The following is a 23,943-nucleotide window of genomic DNA, read 5'->3' as shown; positions in this document are numbered from 1 at the left end:
CATGGCCATATGCTTTGAGGTGCTCCAGCATGACCTCATGCACAGCCACTGATGCTTCAAGGTGCACCTGCTGCAGCATGGACTTATCCACAGCCACAGGTGTGAGAAGCGGAAAAGGCCTTGATTCTGTGCAAGCACTGCTTAGCAGTAACGAAAGCATCCCTGTGTCATCAACACTGTTTTCAGCACAAATCCAAAACACGGCCCCGTGCTAGCTACTATGAAGAAAGTTAACTCTATCCCAGCCCAAACCAGCACGGTCTCTATTTTCTTATTTGAAATGGAGAGCTATTTGCCTTCATTTGGGGTGTGCAAAGATGGCATGCTATAAAAATGTGAAGTTATTGAACTGCTTGGATTGAGTATGCCTGTGGAAAAGCAGAAGAGAAAATGTAGATGCTCTATAAAATACGGTGCGTTTTTTTCTGGAATGTCAGATGACACAAGGTTACCTTTTAGTATCTGCTGTCTTTAAAACTGATTGCTGAGCAAGGCGAGAGTCCCGAGTCAGATCCCGGCTTCAGTTGGGCCAACTGAGTCAGTGGCTTACAAGTCAGTTAATTTTGGATAACAAGATCAAAAGACTTTTTTCCCCCCACAGATTGCCATACTAGTTTTCCCTTTTCACATTCCTATTTTTAATGAGTATCCTGGCAGTGGGTTGAGATGTTTTCAGAAGAGTTGAGGGATGCTTCGTCCAGCAAAATGGGCTGATAATCAGCAACAGGGTTGTAAAGGCCTAAAGCTGCTGCTTCATATTAGTTGTGTGTATGTTTGTTTTGGTTTTTTGTTTGTTTGTTTTTTCTGCATTTTTGGTTTGGGTGTTTTATTTTGAGATTCCTGCTTTTTACAGGTTGTGTCAAATTGTAAGTGGTTCTGTATATTTCCAACCTCAATATGACAAGATTATAGCCTTATATACTCATCTGGTCTCCTTTATTTAATTTTCCTTTCCTTCACATGATTGATAGCAGCTAATGGTAAAAGGATACACTAGAGAAGATGTTTTGGGTTAGGGAGACCTGTTTTAGAGTCCCCAGTCAAGTCTAGGTACCCTTAAAGTCTAGATAGCCCTTAAAAACAACCAAAACATGTTGTTAACTGTGTGTTAATATCTGTGCTTTTGCTTGTGCATTGTTTTTTTTTCTTGCATTGAATGAAGATGTGTTGAAATTTTGGTAGCACAAATATTTTCAAGTGCTTTGGGAAAAGCGTAAGAGGTAAAGCCAATGTGATAAGGCAGTGCTAATTTAACAGGTACGTCTTTGATTTTTGCCCATGATTCTCGTGTTGCTTTGGGCAAGCTGCTTAATCTCTCTTGTATAGAATGCTGATACTGGAGGGGCTTGGTTTTTTTGTCTTTCGAGCCTGTGTAGCATGGCTAACTTTTTTTAACTGTATGTACAACAACTGGATCCCTGTGTTATCTAGGAAGACATTAGAACTCAGGGCTATTTTTTTTTTTCCCTTGCAACCAAAGAACAAAATACAGGCTAAGTTTAGTTTTAATATTTAGATTTTTCTCATTAGCCTCATCTGTCGAATAGAACAAGTTTTATTTGTACATATGTTATGTTACTTTGAGGTTAGATGCTTCTTGCTTTGGTAAATGAACAGTATTAATTACTATAACGTTTTTATGTTGGCAACAGTAAAACAGCCAGTGTGCTGTGCTTTGAGCTCCATTTGATGATAGCTGGGGAAGCCTGTGTTTCAGAAAAGGCAGCTACTGATGTTCTATGAAGCTTTATGATTTTCCAATGTGAAATTTATTAACTATAAACATGTAAATTGTTATATGGAAACTTCATGTTCTCCATGAGGCAGCTGTTGTACTTTGCTATGATTGAGCATAAAGCATATGTAAAATTTAAAAATGGAATGTAGCTCATAACCTGTTGGGTAGAAGTGATATTAATTTTACAATTTCTTTTTATCTTGTGAGGTAGAAACTCTTCACGGTTTTGGTTTCTGTGCATGGCAGTCATCTAGCTGTAGGAGTGATAGCAGAGTAAGCCGATTAGCATGATTGATACTGCGTGTCAGGGGACTGCAATAATGGGCTACCATTGAGACTGCATTGTGAAACCGCACACGGATGAGGTAATCTCATTAGATGATTAAAACCTTCACTGAGTCTACCAGATTGCAGAGCTTTCAGTTGTATTGCTGTTGGGAACTGATGTTAAATAAGTGTAGTGCTCTCCTTGGAGTGATGCTGAAATGGAGATCTCGCTGGGTTTTTCTCCTGGATAAAAGTCGCAGTTGCTGGAGGCTGATGAAGGGGGTTCCATCTTCCTGTGTTTTAAAGTAAGATTCTGGATGATGGTGTCATTTTCTTTTAAAGTCTGTGTCAGGCTTGTGCTACTTTAGTTTTATTATACTTTGCTGTTCTTTGTGAAATTCTGTAGTATTAATGTTAAAAGGAAATGTTTCTGCTTTGTGTAACTTCTGTGTCCCTACAGCAAAGGGGAATATGACAGTGTGTATCACAGTTGTGTTTTTATAAAGTAAGTATGTTTTTTCTGAAGGTTGGCTTTGTCTTGACCTAGGATGAGGTATAGTGTAAGTGATGGTCCTCATCCTCTTGTCTGTCCTGTTTACAAATAGTGCAGGAGGCAGTACAGGCTCATACTAGAACTGGTGGTATACAGAAATCCTATCTGACTGGGTCATGTGCTACTTGTTTTAAGAAGCTCATTGAAAAAAATGTTGAATTTCAAACGAAAAGTAGTATACTTGACCAGTTGTATACTTGTGCTTTGTTTTTGCTAGGAAACTAAAATGAAAAACTAATGTTTCTAATTCTGGGACTCCAGTGTTACAGTATTTATAATACAAGGGTTACTAGAACAGAATTTTGGAAGGTCAGGAGTACTATTGAGACTGGCAGTAACTACTGTTGCTGCATAGTCAGGTTTTTCTGTGTTAAAGAATAGCCCTATTAAACTTTTGGGGGTGGGGGGGGACAAACAGAAGAAACATTTCTAACTTTCGCTGCATCTTGTGAGCAGTAAGTCCATTTCTGTTGTGTAGAGAAAGTACTATATGATATTAATAAGCACATGTGCACATCCAGTGAGACAAAAGCACAGATACTCTATTGTTTTGGTAAGGGATCCCCAGCAATGTAGTATCTTCTGAACTCTGTCAAATGTGGTCTATTTATTGAGCAGTTCTGCAAGGAAGTGATCTTTGTCTAAGGGATATTTAGGATCTGGTGTCAACATCCCCCCCCACCCCCAAAACACACACACACACAAAAAAAAAAAAACCCAAACCCCACAAAAACCCCAACTCAAAAACCAAAACCCACAACAACAACCTGTTCCAGCATGTGAAGTGGGGAAATATGCACACTGGGAGGATAATGTTCTTCCATGTGTATTTGACACAAAAAAAAAAAGGAAACTTGCACAAGTTACTAATGGGTTGTAGACAGCAATAGTCTGTGAAATATGATCAGCAGAGCAAGTACATACTGAGTTTTCCGGTTTAATTTTCATAGTTTAGTAAAAATAGCATAACAATCATAGACATATCTCATATGATTGATTTTAAAATTTGTTATACTGGATATCAGTGATACATAAATAAGAGGCAGGCCAATAATTTACATGCAAAATCAAGTCAAATTTCATCAAATACTAAATGCTTAAGAAAATAAATGAACTGGCAAGCATTACAAATTTGTTGATTGCATTTTTTCCCCTTTTTAAACCATTCACAAAGCGTTATTTTAGTGTAATTAAGTATATCTTTCTGTATAGTAGATTGGAGTGAATTACAATATCTGTTATGCATAGTATGGAAATGTCTTCCATTTCAATTTTAACTTGCTCTCCAAGCGTGCTGGCTGAGTTGAAGTATCTCAAGATCTCCTATTCGGAGACCTTGGTCAAGTCCTGATGTTGCCTGAGATGTTTGAGGGTACTCAGTTAATGGCGCTACTTTGCAGTTACTTTTTACTTTACGGACAGAGCAAGGCCTTGGTACGCAGCTGTATTTTGCTGGCAAAGGAGCTGTTCCTCTGAATAGAATTTAAAATTATAGAGTATTTCTAGTGAAACAAGGCAAGTATTTTCATTATGAAAAAGAAACCTCCTTTGTTGGTATGACTGCAACCCAGTTTACTCTTTCCAGAGCATCTGCCATGAACGGAGGAGAGCAAATCATAAATGGGAAATCTCACAAGGCCCTTTTCAAAGGGAATGAGTTACTGGCTTTACTACTTCAGGTGATTTTCTTCTTTCTGCATGTTGGATCCACTTAGAAAATGAACTCACAGGCATGGTACCTTGGTCCTGTTGGCTGTTGGAACAGATAAGTGGCTTCATGCTCACCAAGACAGAGGTTAATCCTTGATTGTATTTGTTACGCTGCTTTTCATATTTAAAAGTTGTAACTCTTTATCTGCCTACATAGGCTGGTTGTAATATCTGAAAAGTCCATAATCTCTGTTGGCTCATATATGCTTGCTTTCAACTTTGTATCTGTAAACTGAGTGCCCTGGTAAACAACTGTAAATAACTTGTCTCAAAACACCTCTCCTTTGACTGGAATGAGGAGGGAAAAAACCCCCACCTTTTTTTAATTTAATTTTTTTAAAGAAACGTTGGGTGGAATGAAGTATTCGTGTCAAGTGCCTGAGCTGTTGTAGAAGAGATGGGGGTAAGGCTGAGCCCTTCTCATTAGAGACTAAGTGGGAGATCTGGACTACCCAGAAAGTATATTTTGTCCTTACTCTTTGTTCATAAAGAAAACAAATAGTTTTCTCTACTGAGTAAAATTTTGCCGATGGTAATGTGTGTTTTGAGCACTAATTTTCCTTTCACTGTATCTGTATAAGAAGTCTATATCCAGTGTTTCTTTGTGTCTTTTGCCTTGAGTTAAGCATGCTGATTGAAACTGCTTGATCTATCTGTCTTTGAAATACTCAGGAGTTACTTTGCTGAGTATGAACCAGCTCTTGAGATGGGTGTTTGTGTTTTGGTTTTTTTGGGTGTTGGTTTTTTTGGGTTGTTGTTTGGCTTTTTTTTTTTTTAAGAAACCTTTTAGGCTTCTTAAAATAGCACGTTCACAACATATTTTGCTCCACTGTTGTTTTCTTCCTTCTCACCCCCTGCTCCCTCTCCATAACAGCCCGGTGAGTGAACCCGAGCAGCAGCTCGCATTCTACCTCTTTGCTGTTTCTTTTGTAATCTGTTTGTTGAGCTGGCTGGCCTGCCTCCAAAAGTGCATGAGCATGTTTATACATCTAGCCTAACAATAGTATCATAACACCAATTTGTTTAACCTGGGCTGGAAATAACAATCTAAATATTGTGAATCAAAGAGAAAAGAGTCATTTGTATATGCTTCTCTACCCTGTCAGCTCATTTCTGTTGTGTCTGATAAAATCACTGAAACTTCTCTTGTGTTCCGTGGGTATGATGCGATACCTCTTTTAAATGCTCAGAGAAGTTCAGCTAGACCTTTTCCTCTAAGCAGCATCACACGCTGTCATCACCTTGCTCAGGCAGAAGGTGTTTAATTTGTAAGTCTAGTTCAAGCACACGTTACTGCAGAAAATCATCTATCCCTGCCACTGTGGGGAAGGAATTCATAGTATAGCTAACTATTAAACTGTTCGCCTATGCTTTTATTGCAGTATTTGAGCAGAGTTGTGAGAGGTGGAAAGCACACAATTAATACTGTTGATGCTTGTTTATTAGTCACAAAGTGACTAACGAATTGATTGATCAGCATATTTTGCTTAAGGTGCCAAGACTTTGGTATAAGCGCTCTTTATTGTTTCTTTGATTCAGTGACTTGTGATCACCGAAATAATTTTCCTCTGAATTGAAACAACTTGGATGGTGTCCATCAGTAGCTGACGTGAGCGGTCCTAGCAGTATTTACTCTTAACACACCATGGGGCCTCGTGTTTAAAGTTTATATCTTCTTGAGAAAAACAAAACATGTTTTTGAACCAAAATGAAGTGATAGTAAAATTTTAACTCTTGCTTTATCATCCCATCCTCAAAATCTTCTGATCTTCACTGTGCGGTGATATAATTTTGCTTTAGTAAAATCCGAGTTGACTTGCCCAATCTGCTGAAATCTGTCTCATTTTCTCTGCAAAATTTTATAATGGAGAGTAAGAATGGCCATTCCCACCACTCTGGCACATCAGCATGTTATCAAAAGCGAGAGTGTATTTGTTTCCACATCGCTCAGTCTCTGGCCTCCCTGCCTATCAAGAGAAATGAGTGCTCTCAAATCATGTACGAGCTTCGGTGAAGTGGCACCCACCTGATAGGGAGCTGACTGCAGCAGCACAAATAATGTGACGTTAGTAGGTGTCTTGTCTTCACAGTTGGTGACAGTGAAGATATAATCATTCTACATCAGCCATTTCTAAAATTATGGTTTGACATTGTTGTTATTGGTCTTACCAGTTCTTCTGTCATGATTCACATTGTGAATAAGCAGCTTCAGCTCTGCAGCTTTCTAGAAGGAAGAGGCTTGAAGCAGAGGCAGAACCAACGTGTTCAAATGTGAAGGTCAGCTGAGTATTGCTTAGAGTAGCTATTTAATTTTTTTCCCTGTATTTTTGTTAGCCTTTCAGATCTGGGAGGGAGGGTAGGTGACCGGCTGTGCAAGCAGGGGAGCCATCCGCTTGGAGACCTCTACGTGCCTTACATCTGTTTAGCATTGAGGATAAACAACAGCATAGGAAACCTGTGTGAAACCTGATGTTGGGTGTAAAAGTTCGCTCCTCTGCCAAATCTCACCTATTTGAAACGGAACACCGTGGCCTGTCTTACGTCAGGACCGCTGGCAGTGCTGGTGAGGAGGAGGAGGGAGGCATGCTCAGAGGACCTGGTGAGTGGCACCTGGCCTGGCTAGCAGCGTCCCTCTCTCCTTGCTGTACTTCACAGACGGGTGGATCCTTGTCACACACCCTAATGCAGGTGGCACCAGAATTCCCTAGGGGAGGAAAGACTTTGGATACCACTGTAAGTGATGGGGAAACCAAGAAACTTCCTTTTTTTACTTGAAGTTTGATATGTTGTTATAGTGACATATCTTTCTTTTTTATATATTTTATATATTATATATATTTAAAATCAAATGAAATCAGTTGTGTATCTTACTGGATTCATGTAAACGGTGATATATATTTTTAAGAGTTGGGAAATTTTGTACAAGATATTAAATCTTGTTTCTGATTTCAGTGCCTCTTGCTGTTGCCCCAAAGCTCTTCCCATTTTAAGGATTAAAAAATGGCGGTCATCTCTGGAAATAGAATATACTGTTTCAGTGTCATTATGATACAGATAGTGAAAAATAATCAGTGTTACAGCAAATCTGGCAGTCATTATTACTCATAAATAGCTCCAGAATGAAAAGGGTTAAGTTACAAGTTCAGACAGTACCTGCTGAGGTAGGTTGTTTTGTCCATTTGAGATTACCAGCTATTAAAAACACTTTCAAACTGGTACATGTGTACCTTTATAATTCTGTTAGATGACAAACAAAATGTAGAAAAACATGTTTTCCCCTTTCCACAGTTACATTGTTCCTGAAGTGCTGGCAGTAGTAAGAGCTTCCAGTCAGTAAACAAAGTAGATGCAACTTAGATGTATAGGGAGCCAATAAATAAAGTAACAAGGCATTCAGTTTTAGACTTCCTTTGCTGCCTGTAAGTTAAAAATTAAACATTTTTATATTAAGAGAAATTAGTTATGAAACTCTTGCACAAAGGTGTAAAAAGCAGTCGGATAATGCAATGCTTGCTTTTCATGTCAAAGAGTGAAGCTTAAAAATGTGAAGTACTTTGCAAGCCAGATAAGGTAAAGGGACTGTAACACTTGAATCTGCTCAAAACTACAAAATAAATAATACAAATCTTGATGGGGTTTAAGTTCTCATAGCAGTGTTGGTGGTTTAATGATAGATTTTTTTAATCTATTTTTAATGTTTTTCTCTATTCTGTGATGTGATCTGATGCAAATGAAGAGATGAGCAATCTCACTGTACTGAGCAAACAGCAGGCTAATTGTTCACTTTTTATCTAGCACAGAGGAGGAGGGGAATAGTCTGTGATGAGATCAGAAATTCTAGGCAGTTTTTATTTTCCGTGATTCTCTTAGTTACTCATCAGAAGGATGCTCTTATTAAAAGACCACCACCACCCCCCCTTAAAAAAAAAAAACCCTCAAAAACCAACCAAAACAAACCTCCAAAAGGATAAATGCTTATAAGAAGAAATCCTTCTTAGCACTAAAAGGTGGAGGTGGTGATATTTAAAATGTCTCGAGTTTCTGGGCATTTCCTAGATTACAAAGGTGATCTTAAAGGGCCTTTTGCCTCATCTTGTTCTTTATCCAAAGAAATGCCTGGCATCATAATTGCATTTTCAGTGCATTTAATGTTAAAATGATGTCGTTTAAATTATGTCTCCTTAGATGATACCAGAGATGTTTGTATTCATTGTCTGCCCAGATACACAAAGTATGACTTTTCTTATCATGCCTAGATGAAACCTTAGACGTGGGATGCTTTTAACGGAGCTCAATGTGAAACACTGGCCATTTGGTAAACTAAATGCCCTTTGTCTGTTAGGGGGTGAGATGTAGGGAGCTGTTCAGCTGGAAGCTACAGTACAGCTGTGGTAGCTGGCCTTGGAAATTAGGGCCGAGACACAAGTTCCTTCTTTCAGGATACAGCTACATAAAGATATTCTTATTTTTCCTGTGTTTACTTATTGTCATATGATACAGCAAAAGTGTATTAGTCAAAAAGACAAGAGCTGTGAAGTAAGATTTCTCCCAGCAATTGTTGAAGGAAATGCTTCATTTCTAGAAAATACGATATAAAGCTTCCTAACTTTTCACTTACTTAAACTGAGCAAACAAATTTAATTCAAGGTGAGTCTGGGAAGAAGCATGATTATATCTGCCATCTTCTAGGTTTTTTTTATTTTCTCCCCCCTGCCTAACTCCTTAATTTTTTTATTTAAAATTTTTTTTTAAATGAAGGCTTCATGGGCCCTGGGGGTTGGCCATTAATTTTAGGCCATTGTGAATGTTAACTTCTTAAAAATAGTCATGGAGCCAACCTTGCTTCCTCTCAGGGTTTATCAGTTGGAAGCATCTTCTTTTTATCCTATGTGTAAGCAGAGACCTCTCTGGATTGATGATTTGATCTGTATAATGGAAAATCTAGGCAGGATATCCTTTCTCTGTTATTCCTTGGTGTGATGGCATCAGGTTGTGTCTTAAAATGGGGGAAGGGAAAAGGAGGATCCTATTAGCAGACAAAGTGGTTTCAAGGGACTCTTAAACTGCAGGCTTGCAGAGAACCTCATATTTACTCTCCTTGTGGAACCATTTGTGCTTCAAGCTACTATTACAACGTGTCAGCGGTGGCTTCTGCTGCTATGCTCAAAAGCTTGCTCGTATGCAATATGGACGTCTTCTATTTGGAAGTTGTTGTGGATACCGTGCTAAAATATATCATGAGGGGCTTCTCTGTAGTTATTTTGAGCACTTGCAGACCTTAATGAAATACTGCATTGACAAGCTAGATCCAGTCTTACCCTGCAGAAATGCAGTGCCTGAGCTTCCCCTGCCAAGAAAAGAGTATTTCTAGTGTAAATCCATGATTAAAATGACTTTAAAGCCAAGCAGCGCCTAATATGCAATAGAGGTACAGTGAATGCCTGAGGAAGTGCGTGCATGGGATAGCAAACGTACTCAAAATTATGTTGGAACACTATTATGACCTTGCATTTTGGCGTGCTTATAACTATTTCACTGTAATACTCCTAGGCTTGAAACATTGCTTGGCATTTACAAGGTGGAGGACGTTACCAGCTCTTGTGATTGTGGAAGAACCTTTGATTTAGTCATCTTGTGTTCAGGACAAGGAGTCTGTGTAAAAATGACACTGACTCTTAATGCCCCCCATTCCCTCCTCCAGAAAATACAGTGTAGCTCTTATACAAGAGATGAGTCCCTCTCTGAGTTCGTTCATTCTGCTCTTATCGTCGTGACCCGTATGTGTTGTGGTGTAACCGCAAAGGAGGAACCTGAGGGCTTTGGGGAGGGATGACAGAGAGAGGGTGTGATTGTGGGTTTGCAAAAATAATAATCAGCTGGTACTTGGGGTACAAGACAAAAAGCATTAAAACTAATAAAAATAAATGCTTTAATTGCCTATCTGGGCTTTGGAATCTGTAACCTTCAAGTGTTCATGCCAAAATGTTAGTACAATTTAAAGCGCATGAATTTTTTACTGGTAACAAAGATATCTATGGGGTCATTGCTTGGGCTTTTACATGAGGAGAAGATAAAGATCCTTCCTTCTACACCACAAAGTGCATCCCAGCTACTTAGAATTAGCAAAGGTCCTTCTTGTATTAGCAAATTGTTCCATGACTTTCCATGACCACATTTTTTTATAGCTTTAACCGCAGTGTTTAAATGGACTGCTGGTTACATTTCTTACCAGAATGTCCTATTATTCTATGGGACATATAGTTATACCTATTACTGATCTGAAAGCTCAGATAAATAAAAATATTTGGAAAAAAATAAAATACACAATGCTGTAAAACTTCTACTGCTATTGTTTACATTATCAGAAAAATAAGTTCATTGTATGTAATAGCCTAATGACTTTGACTTAAATGCAGAATCTCAACATGTGCAAGAATTTATACCTCTGTGCTCTTAATAGTGTGTTTCACAGTTTTTAGCCTTGTTCAACCTAGCATCTCTGATGAATGTTGTAAGTCTATGTAGATAATGTGTTTTAAGCAACTGTTGAAAAACTAAAGCAAGGGAAGTTTTTCAAATCTTAAGCCCACCCCTCACGTATTAAATCATTCCAAATCTTACAATTGCTGTTATTTTCAGTCCATTGTGTCTGCTTCCTGTTGGTCAAAGGTTATGAGGATAGGGTGGTGTAGAGTGAGGTGGGAAGCCGGCAGGAAAAAGAAAGCTTTGCTTATTTTGGGGTAGACACAACTACAGAAATGGCCAGGACATTGCTTAAATTTTCTGAAGACCTGAAGAGGTAAACTAGGAGAAAACCCTGGTTTTGATGTTGTTTCTTTTTCTGCTTTGTAACGTAGGTATATGAAGAATGAATTGGAGTAAGTAAACAAGGGCTTCCTTAAAGAATGTTATCTTTTTTGCTTGAAAAATGTTTTTTTTTTTTATTCAAAAAGATGTGTTGCTTTTGTTTTGATTTACAAGTTGACTTGGTAAATTCTGTTTCTGAAGGACGAGCCTAAACCTCAACCCGTTTCTTCGATTTTATCACTAACTCAAAATAAATTAAAAAAAAAAAAGTTTTATGCCACAAAGTGCAAGTAGAAGCTCTGTGACCTATCGTTTCGGTATGTTAGAGGCATACGTGGGCATGCGTAGGTGTGTTGATACGGCCCTCTAAACCACTTAGTTTATCTTAATATTTGTATCGTTATTCAAGAACCATCTGTAATTTCTTGGCTGTTAAAACACTAGTGCGAGTACTTCAGTTTTGTCAACAGGGCGGTTTGCAGCGAGTTGCCGTGAGCAGACGCTGGCTGACCTGGGCTTGGTCCTGGCGCTCAGGTTCCTCCGGCGAGGCAGCGCAGCTTTGTTGTAAGCAATTATGGCAACGCTGTTGGAAGGATTTGGTTTCAGAACAAATCTTGATTCAGAAGATTGCTCTGGGGCGGGGAGAAAAAAGATAAATTAATTGGTTGCGGTGGTTGAATTCTACAAAGCTGTTGATCCTAGTAATATATGGCGTGAGGGTACTGTTACAGTCTAGGAAACAGTAGAAAATTTTGTGAGTTGATGGGAGCAAGAGGAGCATTTTGTAAGTTAAAGTAATTGTACCAAAGCATCTTAATTTTCAAGTATGCTGGTATGCAGTTAAGTTTGCCTTTGGTATGCGATGTAGCTGGTTTTTAAATTTCTTAACCATTTTGTTACTACCAGTGAGTTACTTAAATCTAAAAGTATATTGTTTGCAGTGTTGGAAAAACAATATTTTTGTTATAATAGAAACTCAGTTTAACTAGCATAGTAAAAGCAATTTATATATCATGATGTCTTGCAAAGAATTTTGACTTTGTACTTGTTTATTTTGAAATTAATTTTTCTCTGGAGTTCTTTAGGTCAGTTCATAAAAAAAACCTCTGATGAACCTAGTTGGTAAATATTCTCAGTCATGTGAAGTGAGAATGTATATATCAGACACAATGCTGACTTTAACTTTACCTTTTACTTTTCTTAGCAGCTCTTCCTGCCATATCTGCGCACTTGGTTCATGCACATTGCAGATCTGATGATTTGTAGTGGAAGAGCTAATAATTTTGGTCCTACAATGTAAACACTGAGCATGCTCTTCCTAATTCTTCCCCTTTCCTAGAATAAGGAATTCCTTGTAATGCCTCACAGTATTTAAAAATGTAATACTCTGTAATGCCTTGGCAGAACAATAGATTTCCTTTAGCTTTCCTTTTACTGTGCCTGAGTAAAGTGGCTTGAGTGAGTATCGGTCATTTCATTGCTGTAATAGTAGCTGACTCATTTACAAAAGAGGCTCCTGCTTTGGTCTACACATACTTGATCTACAAAATTGTCAGCTATTGTACAGCCTTGCTCTCACAAGGAATGGATAAGGATGGAGTGTCAACGTGTCCTAAATTTAATTGGTAGGGTTTATTTAAAGAATTGTCCGGAATTTCCTTTGGAGACTTTTCCATGTGTATTAATGGATGTGTAGGAGCTTCTTTCATTATGTATACAACTAGTAGATTAAACCAGGCTAGTTAGTTGGGAGGCAATTTGTAAAAATTATGGGGCATCTTTGTACTGTCCTCCCTAACTCCTTGTAAATCCCCCTTAATTCATCATTCCTTATTGAATTTGGAGAAACTGCTGCTTCTGTAGCTCAAATCCCCTCCTTTTTTTATGGGGAGTACAACACATAGTATTTAAGACTATGAGTATTTTGTTGAAGAGATGATGTGCAGAATGCCTGGCCTCTGTCATCTGTAGAAATCTGTTTTGTATGCAGCATGAGCATGCTTGAGTGATCCAAATACGAAGCAGTGAAGCATGTGTTGTATGTTTGTTGAAACTGCAATGTCCTTTAAAGGATCCAAAATTGTGTCAGGAATTCCATGTTTTTACATAGTTCTAGTGTCTTGCTTTTCCTTGTGTATAAGCCTTTCACAGATGAAGAAGATAGATATCTACGTAGGCAAGTAAGAAGGAAAAATAAAAAGGAAGACTGAATCTGTACAAAATATTACAAAAAGCACTGGGCTTGTGATCTGGAAGAATGGGGGTTTTTCACACCTTCTTACAAACACCACTTCAAAATGACTGTCCTCCTTTGAAATGAGAAATGAATAGGCAAAAATATATGGTTAAATATTTCATCCCTGGCCATTAGTGAGAAAGCAGCTGTTGATATCAATGAACTGTAGGCTTCACCTTTCAGCTTTGTATTTATAAATCCAAAATTTTTTATTTTTCTGTGTGTTGCTCTCATGCAACTTGTCACAACATACATCTATGAGCTCATGATAGTTGAACTCAAGTCAAACAGCATGGCTGGTGTCTTCTCTGGCTTGCCTTGTTAAGGGGATCTTGTCAACACTGTAGTAATCCTTGTGATAAGTAATATACAGACACTTAAAAAAAAAAAATTGGGCAGAACCTACCCTGAATGTTTTGCTTTCTTAGATTAAGACTTGTGGGGGGAAGTGACTTCTAATTAAAAGCTGATGAAAATACTGAAGCAACTTTAAAAAAAAAAAAACAAACAAACCTTTGTCTGATGAATACACAAACCCACTACTTTTTAAATAAATCCATCTAATGCAAAGCCAAACTGTAGTTTGGTTGGGTGATTGTAAGTACTATCAGAGAGGGTGATCTTTAGGAGGAATCTGAAGGAAGGAGATGTCATGCCCTTGCTTATTGATTCGGGGAGCCTTCAGAAGCTGAAGGAAGATGAGAGATGCGGGAGAGAAGGAAAAATGAACCAAATTTGCTATCTGTGGTAGGGCAAAGCGATAGGAGGTGACTTGTAAGAGGGAGGGAGTCAAGTAAGTCCATTGACTTTCCTAAGAAGAAAAAGCCTAAAAATAGGAAAAGAGGATCAAAACTGCAATAAAGTAAATCAATAAATTGAGAACTTTAAAATAGAAGATGATGTGATCAGAATGAAAGAAGGGAGATTGTCCTGGCAGTATTATTTTAAATAGGATGGGTATGAGAAAGACTAGAGAGGGAGAGGATCAGAACATGCTTGTGATTGAGAGGAAAAGACCAAATTTTGGAAGTGTTCTGAGAAACAGGGCAGCAAACCAAAGACCGTGTAGATGTGTGGGTAAGGGCCCTGCAACAGATCTACTTCCCCATATGCTGTGACAAGCATCATACCGTGACAAGCGTTATGTTTTCATTGCTGACAAAGCAGTGAGAGGAGATGGCAAAGCTAATATCTGCGATAGGGAACAAGCTGCTGGCAAGCGTGTTAGGGAGTTATGTCTTAGCCACGCAGGGTGGGTGGTGTGAAGTAGGACAACTAGAAGTGCAAAGGTAAGTTTGCAAGTGATCAGAAACAACAGAATATTTATAGGCACAAGAAGTGGATGAGATGATGTAGGAAGATAGAGGCATGATCTGATCACTTGTCCTAGCTTGGAGATAGTGAAATTGAGGGCTCAGGTCCTGGCTCTGCTTCAGATCTGCTTTATTGCTCTGTCTGGCACTCTGAATCGCTTCTCCTTTGGTGAAGAGATGATGATAATTCTCTGGTGTGCATGAGTATGGCAGAGAGAAATTTGTGCTTGCTACTAGACAACTTCTGACATACTGCAGAAGAGTAAGTATTTATTGAAGTGACTGATGCTACCAGTTGTAATAAGGATCAGTTTAATGTGAATTAGATGATACAGACCTGGCTGCGCAATTACACTGGGAACAGGAATAAAGCTTTAAAAAAAAAAAAAAGGCAAGAACCCCCATGCAAAATGGAAAGAACTATGAAAATATTCAGTTAGTTTTAGATTCACAAAATAAAGCAGAAGTTAGTGCTACATTGTCTGAATTGTCTTTTGCACCCTTTTTGACGCTTTAATTAGCGATGTAATGCTGAGAGGCTAATTCACATGCTGAAACATCAGTTATGAAACAGTGCTCAGTAAATCTGTGTGGAAGTATTGTTCTGCTGTATTTTCAGTGTTTTCTTTTGTTTATTTAACAAGCTAAAGTTAGAATCGACAGCACAAGACTAGAAAATGGTGACAATAGTTTGAAAACAGGAAATTTTGGCCTTGTGTGTATTCGGAACAGATGATCAGGATGATGGCCAGGAGAGTGGAAACTTCCACTGAGACTGTTTTTTCCTTATTTTGCTCAGTGAGAAAAGATGGTGCTTCCTGGAAAACAAGTCTTAAGTATTTAAAGAAAGTCATAATGTATTCAGTATTTTCCTCATATCACATTTGTTTATTTTGCAGCAATCTGTTTACATTTCTTAGTGTTTAACACTACTAAAAGTAGAATGTTTGGACTATTGTCAAATCTTGGAAATAACAGTTTCTGCTGTTAGAATTAAGACATTAAACATGCTTTTTTTTTGTGCTCAGTTTAGTTGTTCCATCTTACATTTCAAAAAAAAAAAGAAAAAGCAAAGGCATCCTTTAAGGAAAAAGGAGGGCAGTTGCCAGTAGGTGTTATGACAATGGTTTTTAGAAATAACTAGCTGTTACATATTCTTCAGTTCTGGTGCTCATGATATGGCCTTTAAAAAAAGAAGTGCTTTCTGAAAACAGCCCTTAATTTATTTCCATGTAAAAATATACAAGTGTTAATTTCTCAGGGAAAACATCAGCTGAAATTTTGAAATTTCACCATGTTGGAGTTAGTTCTGCAAGCCAGAAGAGTAGCAAGTGGAAAAAGTAAAGTTCTGTACTTGAAGTACGGTTACCTAATGTGACCTCTTTTGGCTACTTCCCAGCAGTCCTCCCAAATATGTGCCTTGTGGGATGAAGCTCATCAGTGACAGTTGTCACTGGTCTATGCCTACCACAGACAGGATTTAAAAAGAAGCGTAGTGTGAAGGAACACTTATTTTTATTTCATTTTAGCTTCTAATGGGACGCAGAGCACAGGTCTAACGCTCGAGTCAGTGAAGCTGTGCCAGAGGTGTGTTTGTCTCCTGCGATGAACAGAACGCCTGGACAGTAGAAACGTGGAGGCAAAAGGGAGAAGAAACACTCAACTTCTGTTTGTGATCCTTCTTCCTGCTGTTTGTTAGACATGCAGCAATTTCACTATTGTTTAACCTTTGCACTGGAAAAAAAGTAAAGGGAGAGGGATAGATGAAATAGATGGGAGCAAAAAGCATAAAGAAAATTAAATCTTGACCCCAGCTGACAAGTGAAAAGGCCTCAGCAGTAGGTTCAGGACTTAAATGTTCAGGAGAACATTCTGAAATGACCTTGGGCTGTCTTCCCCCCCACACACACTTCTCTTGGGTTCACACTCTGCACGTCTTCTACTTACATAAGTTCTTTTTGGAGCAAGGAAATGTTTTATTGTGTTTGTAAAACATCAAGTGTTCTTTTGGATCCTTCCCTGTGCCCCTGGGCAAGTCGCTTCTTTCTTCCAAGTCTTAGTTGATTTCTCTGGGAAAGGAGGATGCCAAATACTGCCCTTTTAAAGTGCTCTCTGGAATATGGAGATGAAAACCTAAGCACAAATGTCTGCACACTTGAGAGATGAGAGGGAAGGTCTGAGATTTGTAATTTTATTCTTGGGTCTGCTGGTCATACATGGGGGAAGGATTTATTAGCAGTATTACTGGAGTGGGGTGTAAGTGATACCCTCTTTTGCTTAGCCAATGCCCAATAGTTTTGGAGGTATTTTGGACTGGATGCTACCCAAGAGGAAAAAAAAGGTGGTAAATAGGCTAGAAGAGGAAAATCAGCTTTAAATGATGTGAGGATTATGGGTAATAATATTTAGCAAACCACAGAAGGACAATTGACCAGTTCAGCAGTAAGCAGAGTTACTTGACCACATGAGAGCAAATGCTGTAAAAAAAAAAAAAAAAAAAAAAAAATTGACTGGAAAGAGCTGTCTTTGATTTAACATTTCTAAGCTTTTATTTAAACATTTTGTGTAATTATTTTGGCCTCTTGAGCAACAGTTTGAGGGGATCCAAATGGAAGTTTAAATCCTTTTTAACATATAAATGTGAATTATTTACTCTTTCCTGCCCTTTCCTCTTTCCTTTCCCTCTCCATTTACACATACATCCCCTATTTCCTACATCTTTGAACTACAGCCAGCAGCTGAATGAGGTACATCTCAAATATATATGACAGGGAAAATAAAAATCCATAAATGTAAAGGTTAGGGGAGGTATAGCTATACCTTCTTCAACAGATACATCTCTTGTAAGGAGATTATATTGTAAATCCTGTGTAGTGCATACAGGTTTAGCTACAGTCTTTCAAAAAAAACCCACAAAACCCAACCAAACCCTAACTCTGCTAAATGATGCTTTCTGCCAATTTCTGAGCTGATTCACTTGTCTTAAAATCAGCAGTTTGTGTATATGCGAGTGGAAAAACGAATCGTAGGAATTTCTTGAGTTTGCTTTGTAACCTACTCAAAATGCTGTGTGAAAAATACAGAATTCCACTGTTCCTTTGATCATTTGATGCTCTGTGGGTGAGCAGCTTGTCACATTTTAGACTACCTCAAAAACAAGCAAACAAGCTTGTTTCTATAGTTATGATGGTCTCATGATACGATGGTCTCATGCTACAAACGGGACAATGTTTGGCAAGAGTGGTGATGTCCTATGTTAGGCCAGCTGATACGCTTTGCAGCTCAAAGGAGAAAACAAGCTGAGAGGCACACAAAGCCTTTCTTAGTCTGAAACAAAAGCAGCAAACCTCGTTAAATCGTGTTTTGTAATAATTTACAAAGCCTACACAGGCTTTCGGTGAACTTGATTCCCATGACATTTGCCATACTACACCTTCAAAAGGAACAATTTTACTTCTGAATGAGGTATTTGATCTGCATGCGGTATTTTGTAACTAGGTGTATTTATAAAATGTGTTTTTATAAAATACGTTTTTAAAACCCTATTTATAGTAATAATGCACATTTTATACACATGAAAAAAATATTTCATTTAAAACCCCCACCTTTTCTCTGTTTGCTCAAATATCTTTCCAGAGTTAAATGATATTGATATTGGGACAAAATGTTTATATTCCATAATGGCTATTTTTTTGACTTCTCAAACTTAATGCAGTTGACTTTTAGCACAGAAAACCAGTGTTTGGTGTTTCTGATAACATCAGTAACGTGACAGATAATTAGTACCTGTAATTTTCTTGTGACTTAAACCAGTTGCATCTTTTTTGGTGATTATGAGAAATAGTCTGTTACATGCTCTGTAAAAGAAAATGCAAAAATTTTGAACAGGAATGCCCAAAGGGGTAAAAAAAAAAAATTAAAAAAAATTGCATAAATACGTATTTGCACATGTGCACGCTCTCTTTTAGAGATTTTTTTTGGAAAACCATTACTGAAGAAGCCCTCTTATACATACAGCACAGTATTCTGTGCTTCAGTGAGGCAGTATACAGCTTTCGTTACGACGACAAATACTGAAATGTTAAAAATAGATCAAGCTTTAAGAATCCCAGATATTCTCAAATAACAAAGAGTGATTTATGTGGGCTCATTTTGCACTTTGACAAAATATAGAGGCGCTTTTGTACTATGATTAGCAAGGGTGCTGATGTCAGTTCGCTTGTCTAGCTTTAAGCTTTATTCTGCTGCTAAATTGTGCTTTGTACTGTAATCCAGAGAACCTTTGTATCTGCCTTATTAGTGTGTAGTTTATGGAATTGCTTTTGTTTTTGAATATAATCTGTGCCAGTTTCAGTGAGTGTGACTCATTAGATGACTGAAATAAACATTCACATATGCACTATGTGAAAACTCTTCAAAAATAGTAGCAGGTGCTGGTAGGCTAAATTCAATGTGTTAAGTACTTTATAGTTGCTATTTTGTAGCCTGAAGGGCTGACAGCAAATTCTGTTTAGCTAGTTGATTTTTCTGAATTTTATTTAAGAGTTATGTTTACTCATTAATGCTCAACAGAGATAGTCAGGATTGCTAAGAATCTTTCACTCCTTAACACAGTACTAGAAATGAACTTCTAGAAGAGGCACACTTGGTTGGTACAGAGTTGATTTTTTTTTTTTGTTACACAAATCGTGAGACAAAATGCGTCATGCTTCTCAATTGCTGTTGTCCCTCTCCTATCTCTAATCTCTTTCTTCCTGACTTAAGCTTTGAAAATTTCATCTGAATGACTGAAGGCTGAGGTTAAAGATAAAGCTAGTTTCTGAAGCAAGAGTTGTGCAGTTTGGTTCGTAACAGTTATCTGTGATAGACCCTGTCTGGAGAGAGAGCGTCTGATATTGAAGTTTCCTGTTATCCCAGCATCTAAGTTGTCACTTGATTTGGAAACAGGAAACAGAACAAACTTTGCCAGTGTTTTTGGGTCGCTGTTAAACAGTGCTTATCAGCTGTGCTGCTAGAAGATGCTCGCATTTGAAATCTTAATTGAAGGGGTTTCATCTGTTGCATCATCTACTTCTGTGTTTTACTGCTCACCCAGTTAAACTTACTGCTACTGTAGAAAGATTTGCTTGAGACCTTGCTTGATTCACACAGTTCAGCATTTAAAGGCAGATGCTGTAATCACAACTACAATAAACAGACTCGTCTTATGAAGTATAAAAGTTATCTTAAAATCAAATAACTTTTAGAGGCTTGGTAGTTGGACAATGGATCACAAGCCTTAATTAAGCTGTCTGGCATTTTTCCCTTTCTCCTGTTTTCTGTATTATCTTTTCATAATAGCTTCCTAAGCTTGATACTCAAAATGGGCATGCCCACTTGTCAGTGGTGATTTTGTGAGTCTCCAGTGCAAAGCTGACAATGCTAGTTCGGAGCTGGAAGATGGCAATGCAGTTCTCGCTCTTTGTCCTTCATGTCCTCCCCACAGTAGTTTGTTACAGCTACATAAAAATGAAATGGAAATGCTCTTGTGTCCCAAGAAAATGGGTCTGAATTTTTTTCCTAAGAGAGTAAGAAACTCTTGTTTTCAAAGCTATGCCCCAGAGTGTAAAGGACATCACATGTCTTGACCTCTTCTGGGACCATCCTTGCTGATTTCATTCCTTTCCTTGGTTAGCATGCAGCCAGGGCTGGCCGAAAGGAGATGTCACTCACCTGGTTTGGTTTTTTATTTCTTCTGTTGTTTTTTGTCCTTCCAAAGGGCTTACTGGTGACATTGTTTGAGTATCCTAAAGAAGTTTTAAATGGGGTACCTTGGGGTGTGGTGTGAGCCTGTGGTGTAACAGGTGGTGGCTTGGCTACTGCATTGATTTACTTGGTCTCCAACTTTGCTGAAAAGCATGAAAACCAATGGACGAAGCAGTGATGGCTCCCCACCGTGTCCAGGCTCTAATTTCAGATTTCTACTTGTGAATGCAGTGCAGCTCTTCTAGTGGGCAATGGCAGTCCGTCTGGTTTCTTCTACTGTGCCTGTTATCCTGGCCTTTGTGCATGTAAGCAAGCTTAGAGCATAGAATGCTGTATTGCTGGTAGAGCTGAGGAACCAAAATGCAGCTAGGTGGAGCAATAAAGATGCTGTTGGTAATGCCAGGACAGTTGTATGTCAACTTTGGCTTCTTGGTTTGAGTTGGCATCTTTGGCAAGAATTATGCCAGGTGACGGAGGCCCAGGGGAATGAAAGGCAGCTGGAAAGTAGTTGGAAGATGAGGCATTTTTAGTTGTGCTGTTCTCCCATACCAGCTTCTTTCTCCCTGCAGCAGCAGGAAGGCTGATATAAGAAGCACGGTGTCAGATTGTGAAATGTATCTCTTCTGTGAACATACCTTCCACAGAGACTGTTTTTATGCAGTAAAGCTACAATGTTTGGTCATTTTGTCCATCCCCATCTCTCTAATGATTTCCAAAATAATAGAGTAGCTCTTTTTCTGTAAGAAGTACTACTGTAGAAATATCATGAGGTTCTGAGTGCAGAGTTCCCCTAACATCGAGGCTAGTGTACAATGCGACCGTTGTTCTTTAAATGCAGGTTGTTATCATTGACTGTCAGTGAAAAATTCAGAGTTAAAATGCATCAGCCCGAAGCAGCAGATAGTAGACTCAAGACCCTGTGGAGCACTTAAAGATATATTTTATTTTGTCTTCCCTATGCCTACGTCAGCTTCCTTCAGAATTTTTTTGTGTGTGCTTTTTTCCCCTTTCTTGGCCCCCTCTCTCTTTCTTTCTTTACTGGATTCATCCTTTCTCATTTTATAAACAGAGATTTAATTATGTCCCCTTCTTAAAAACAAAACTCAAATACAGAAGAAATAAACTTTAAAATACAAATTCACTAACCCTCTAGTCCACTGCTATAATAATACATAAATAGTGTTAAATGTAGGTAACTGGTATGTAACATCTTAGAATTATAATTGAACTACTTATTATTACTCAGTTCAACCCAGGTTGAAACCATACACAAAAGGTAATGGTCTTAAAGTACGACTTCTTCCTTCTAATTTTTCTCCCTTTTTTCTCTCTCTAATTTTCAGGCATGGAAGAGGAGATGGTTTGTGCTTCGCAGCGGCCGTTTAACGGGGGATCCAGACGTATTGGAATACTACAAAAATGACCATGCCAAGAAGCCTATCCGTATTATTGACTTAAATTTGTGTCAACAAGTGGATGCTGGATTAACATTCAACAAAAAAGAGTTTGAAAACAGTTATATTTTTGATATCAACACGATAGACAGAGTTTTCTATTTGGTAGCAGACAGCGAGGAGGAGATGAATAAGTGGGTTCGATGTATCTGTGATATCTGTGGGTTCAACCCTACAGATGAGGGTAAGTTCTGTTGGCTTTTCTGAGAAAGTGCAATGCCTGCGTGCGAAGTATCTTTCGAAGATCAGATGACTATCTTTCGCTGGCATATGTTTTAAAACTTACATGCATTGACTATGAAACTTCCTTGTTACTCTGAAAATAAGTAAGCAGAACAGAGGGAGATATTAAGAATTTGTTACAAATTAAGTGTGCCATAGAACTTGGATGATGCTCTTCTGTTTTGCATGATGTTAGGCCTTCAGAGTATAGGAAAAATTCTTCAAGTAAAATCATGCAAAACAGAAGATCATCATAATCATCAAAGGAATCCCATTTGGTATAAAAACGTATGGTTATGCAAGCAGAAATGAGTGCAAAATGTCAGGTTTCTAATATTACCACTTCTCCGTCTGCTTTGCAACTTGGGAAAAAAATATCCGCCCCCCACCAGCCTAAACAAATAAAAAATAATGTAGTTCTCCGCTCTCCAGCTCTAATCCTACCAAAATAGACATTGTGTGAAAGCAGCTTGTAAGAAACAGGATGGTGTGTTTAATTCCTAGAAATACCTTGTGGCCATTGCTTGTCCTGAATCCATCCTTATTTATTTACTTATTATTCCTGCATTCCTTGTGGAGATTAGTGGGTTGCATGACTTGCTGTAGCTCTGTGCACAGTCCCAAGAAAAGATTAAATAGGAGCGGTAAGAGGGTTATAAATAAAGCATGCCTGACTGAAGGGGCTAGAAGTAAATCCCTGGTTTTTGTAGGATTGTAGATTGAGAGAGGCGGGGGGAAAAAAGGGCTTGCATCTCTTCTACTCCAGCCAAATCTTCAAAAATGACTGGAAAATATTGTTGCTTTCTGAAAAGGAGCCTTTTTCTTTCTCCTTATTGCAGTTTTGAACTAAAACTTTGTCATGAAAACTTTGTCTGTGAATTACCACTCTAATAGCAAATTCAGAGAAGGATACTTGTTTTGACAGTTCCAGCTTGTTTTTATGACATCCTGAACATAACCAAGACCACCCACAGCACGTTTCTAAGAGCGATTGCCGCGTGATTCAGTATTCAGTCTGCCAGGCATCCGTTACGTGCGGGAGAGAGGTAGGCAGGTGGTTGCTTTTCAGTGGATAATACACCAGCGCACCAGTGCAGCCGTGGGCAGGAGGAGCTCGGAAGTGGTTGATTCTGGGAACAAACGAGGAGTCTGGGAAGGAGGCAATGTGTTTGCCTGGCAGCTCTCATGTATGTGAGAGCGCAAAGGAGCACGTGTCCATTGCGTGGAGCGGAGAGGTAGGGCCCCCTCAAAGCCATGAGGCCTCTCCTTGCTGAGAGTTGGTGTATTGCTAATCCTTAATCTCCTGTTGATGTTGCATCTCCTGTTGATGTTGCATCTCCTGTTGATGTTGCATCTCCTGTTGATGTTGCATCTCCTGTTGATGTTGCATCTCCTGTTGATGTTGCATCTCCTGTTGATGTTGCATCTCCTGTTGATGTTGCATCTCCTGTTGATGTTGCATCTCCTGTTGATGTTGCATCTCCTGTTGATGTTGCATCTCCTGTTGATGTTGCATCTCCTGTTGATGTTGCATCTCCTGTTGAACTAAAGATGAAACATACTATGAATACAGAGATAACTAATTATGCCCTCACTGGCTGTTTGGACTAAAACTGGTTTTTGCTGTAGTCAATTGTATTGGTAACTTATCCCCGTTACACTCTCATTGCACGTTTCATCTTTGGCATTCTAGCTTTGTCTGAATTATCCCAGCACCTTTACTTTACATAACTAAGAGTTGACAGGACTGTCTGTTTTATGGATTTAGTAATGTCTTGCAATGCGTTGAGGAAGAATTAAAAAAAGGAAAATGGGAAAATCAGTTGCTGAGTGTCTGATCAAGGACTGGGGGCATCACTGGCCACAGCTCCTGCTGCAGTTCATTTGGAAGCCCAGTT

The 23,943-nt window shown here is 38.6% G+C and overlaps 1 protein-coding gene across 8 annotated transcripts in view; it reads left to right on the top strand.

Moving 5' to 3' along the window:
- Positions 1-23,943, top strand: part of GAB1 (GRB2 associated binding protein 1) — a 101,581-nt gene that overhangs the window by 37,331 nt on the left and 40,307 nt on the right. For 7 of the 8 annotated variants that reach the window (XM_054823615.1, XM_054823619.1, XM_054823618.1 and 4 more), the window contains exon 2: positions 21,713-22,007. In XM_054823615.1, coding sequence (XP_054679590.1) covers positions 21,713-22,007 — 295 coding nt within the window. Of the gene's footprint in view, positions 1-11,015; positions 11,068-21,712; positions 22,008-23,943 lie in introns of those variants that run through there. The other variant, XM_054823621.1, reaches the window with a different exon arrangement.

Source organism: Grus americana, chromosome 4 (genome assembly GCF_028858705.1).
Source record: "Grus americana isolate bGruAme1 chromosome 4, bGruAme1.mat, whole genome shotgun sequence".
Taxonomy (NCBI): Eukaryota; Metazoa; Chordata; class Aves; order Gruiformes; family Gruidae; genus Grus; species Grus americana.
Note: the sequence above shows the minus strand (reverse complement) of the source record. Positions and strands in the feature narration are given on the sequence as shown.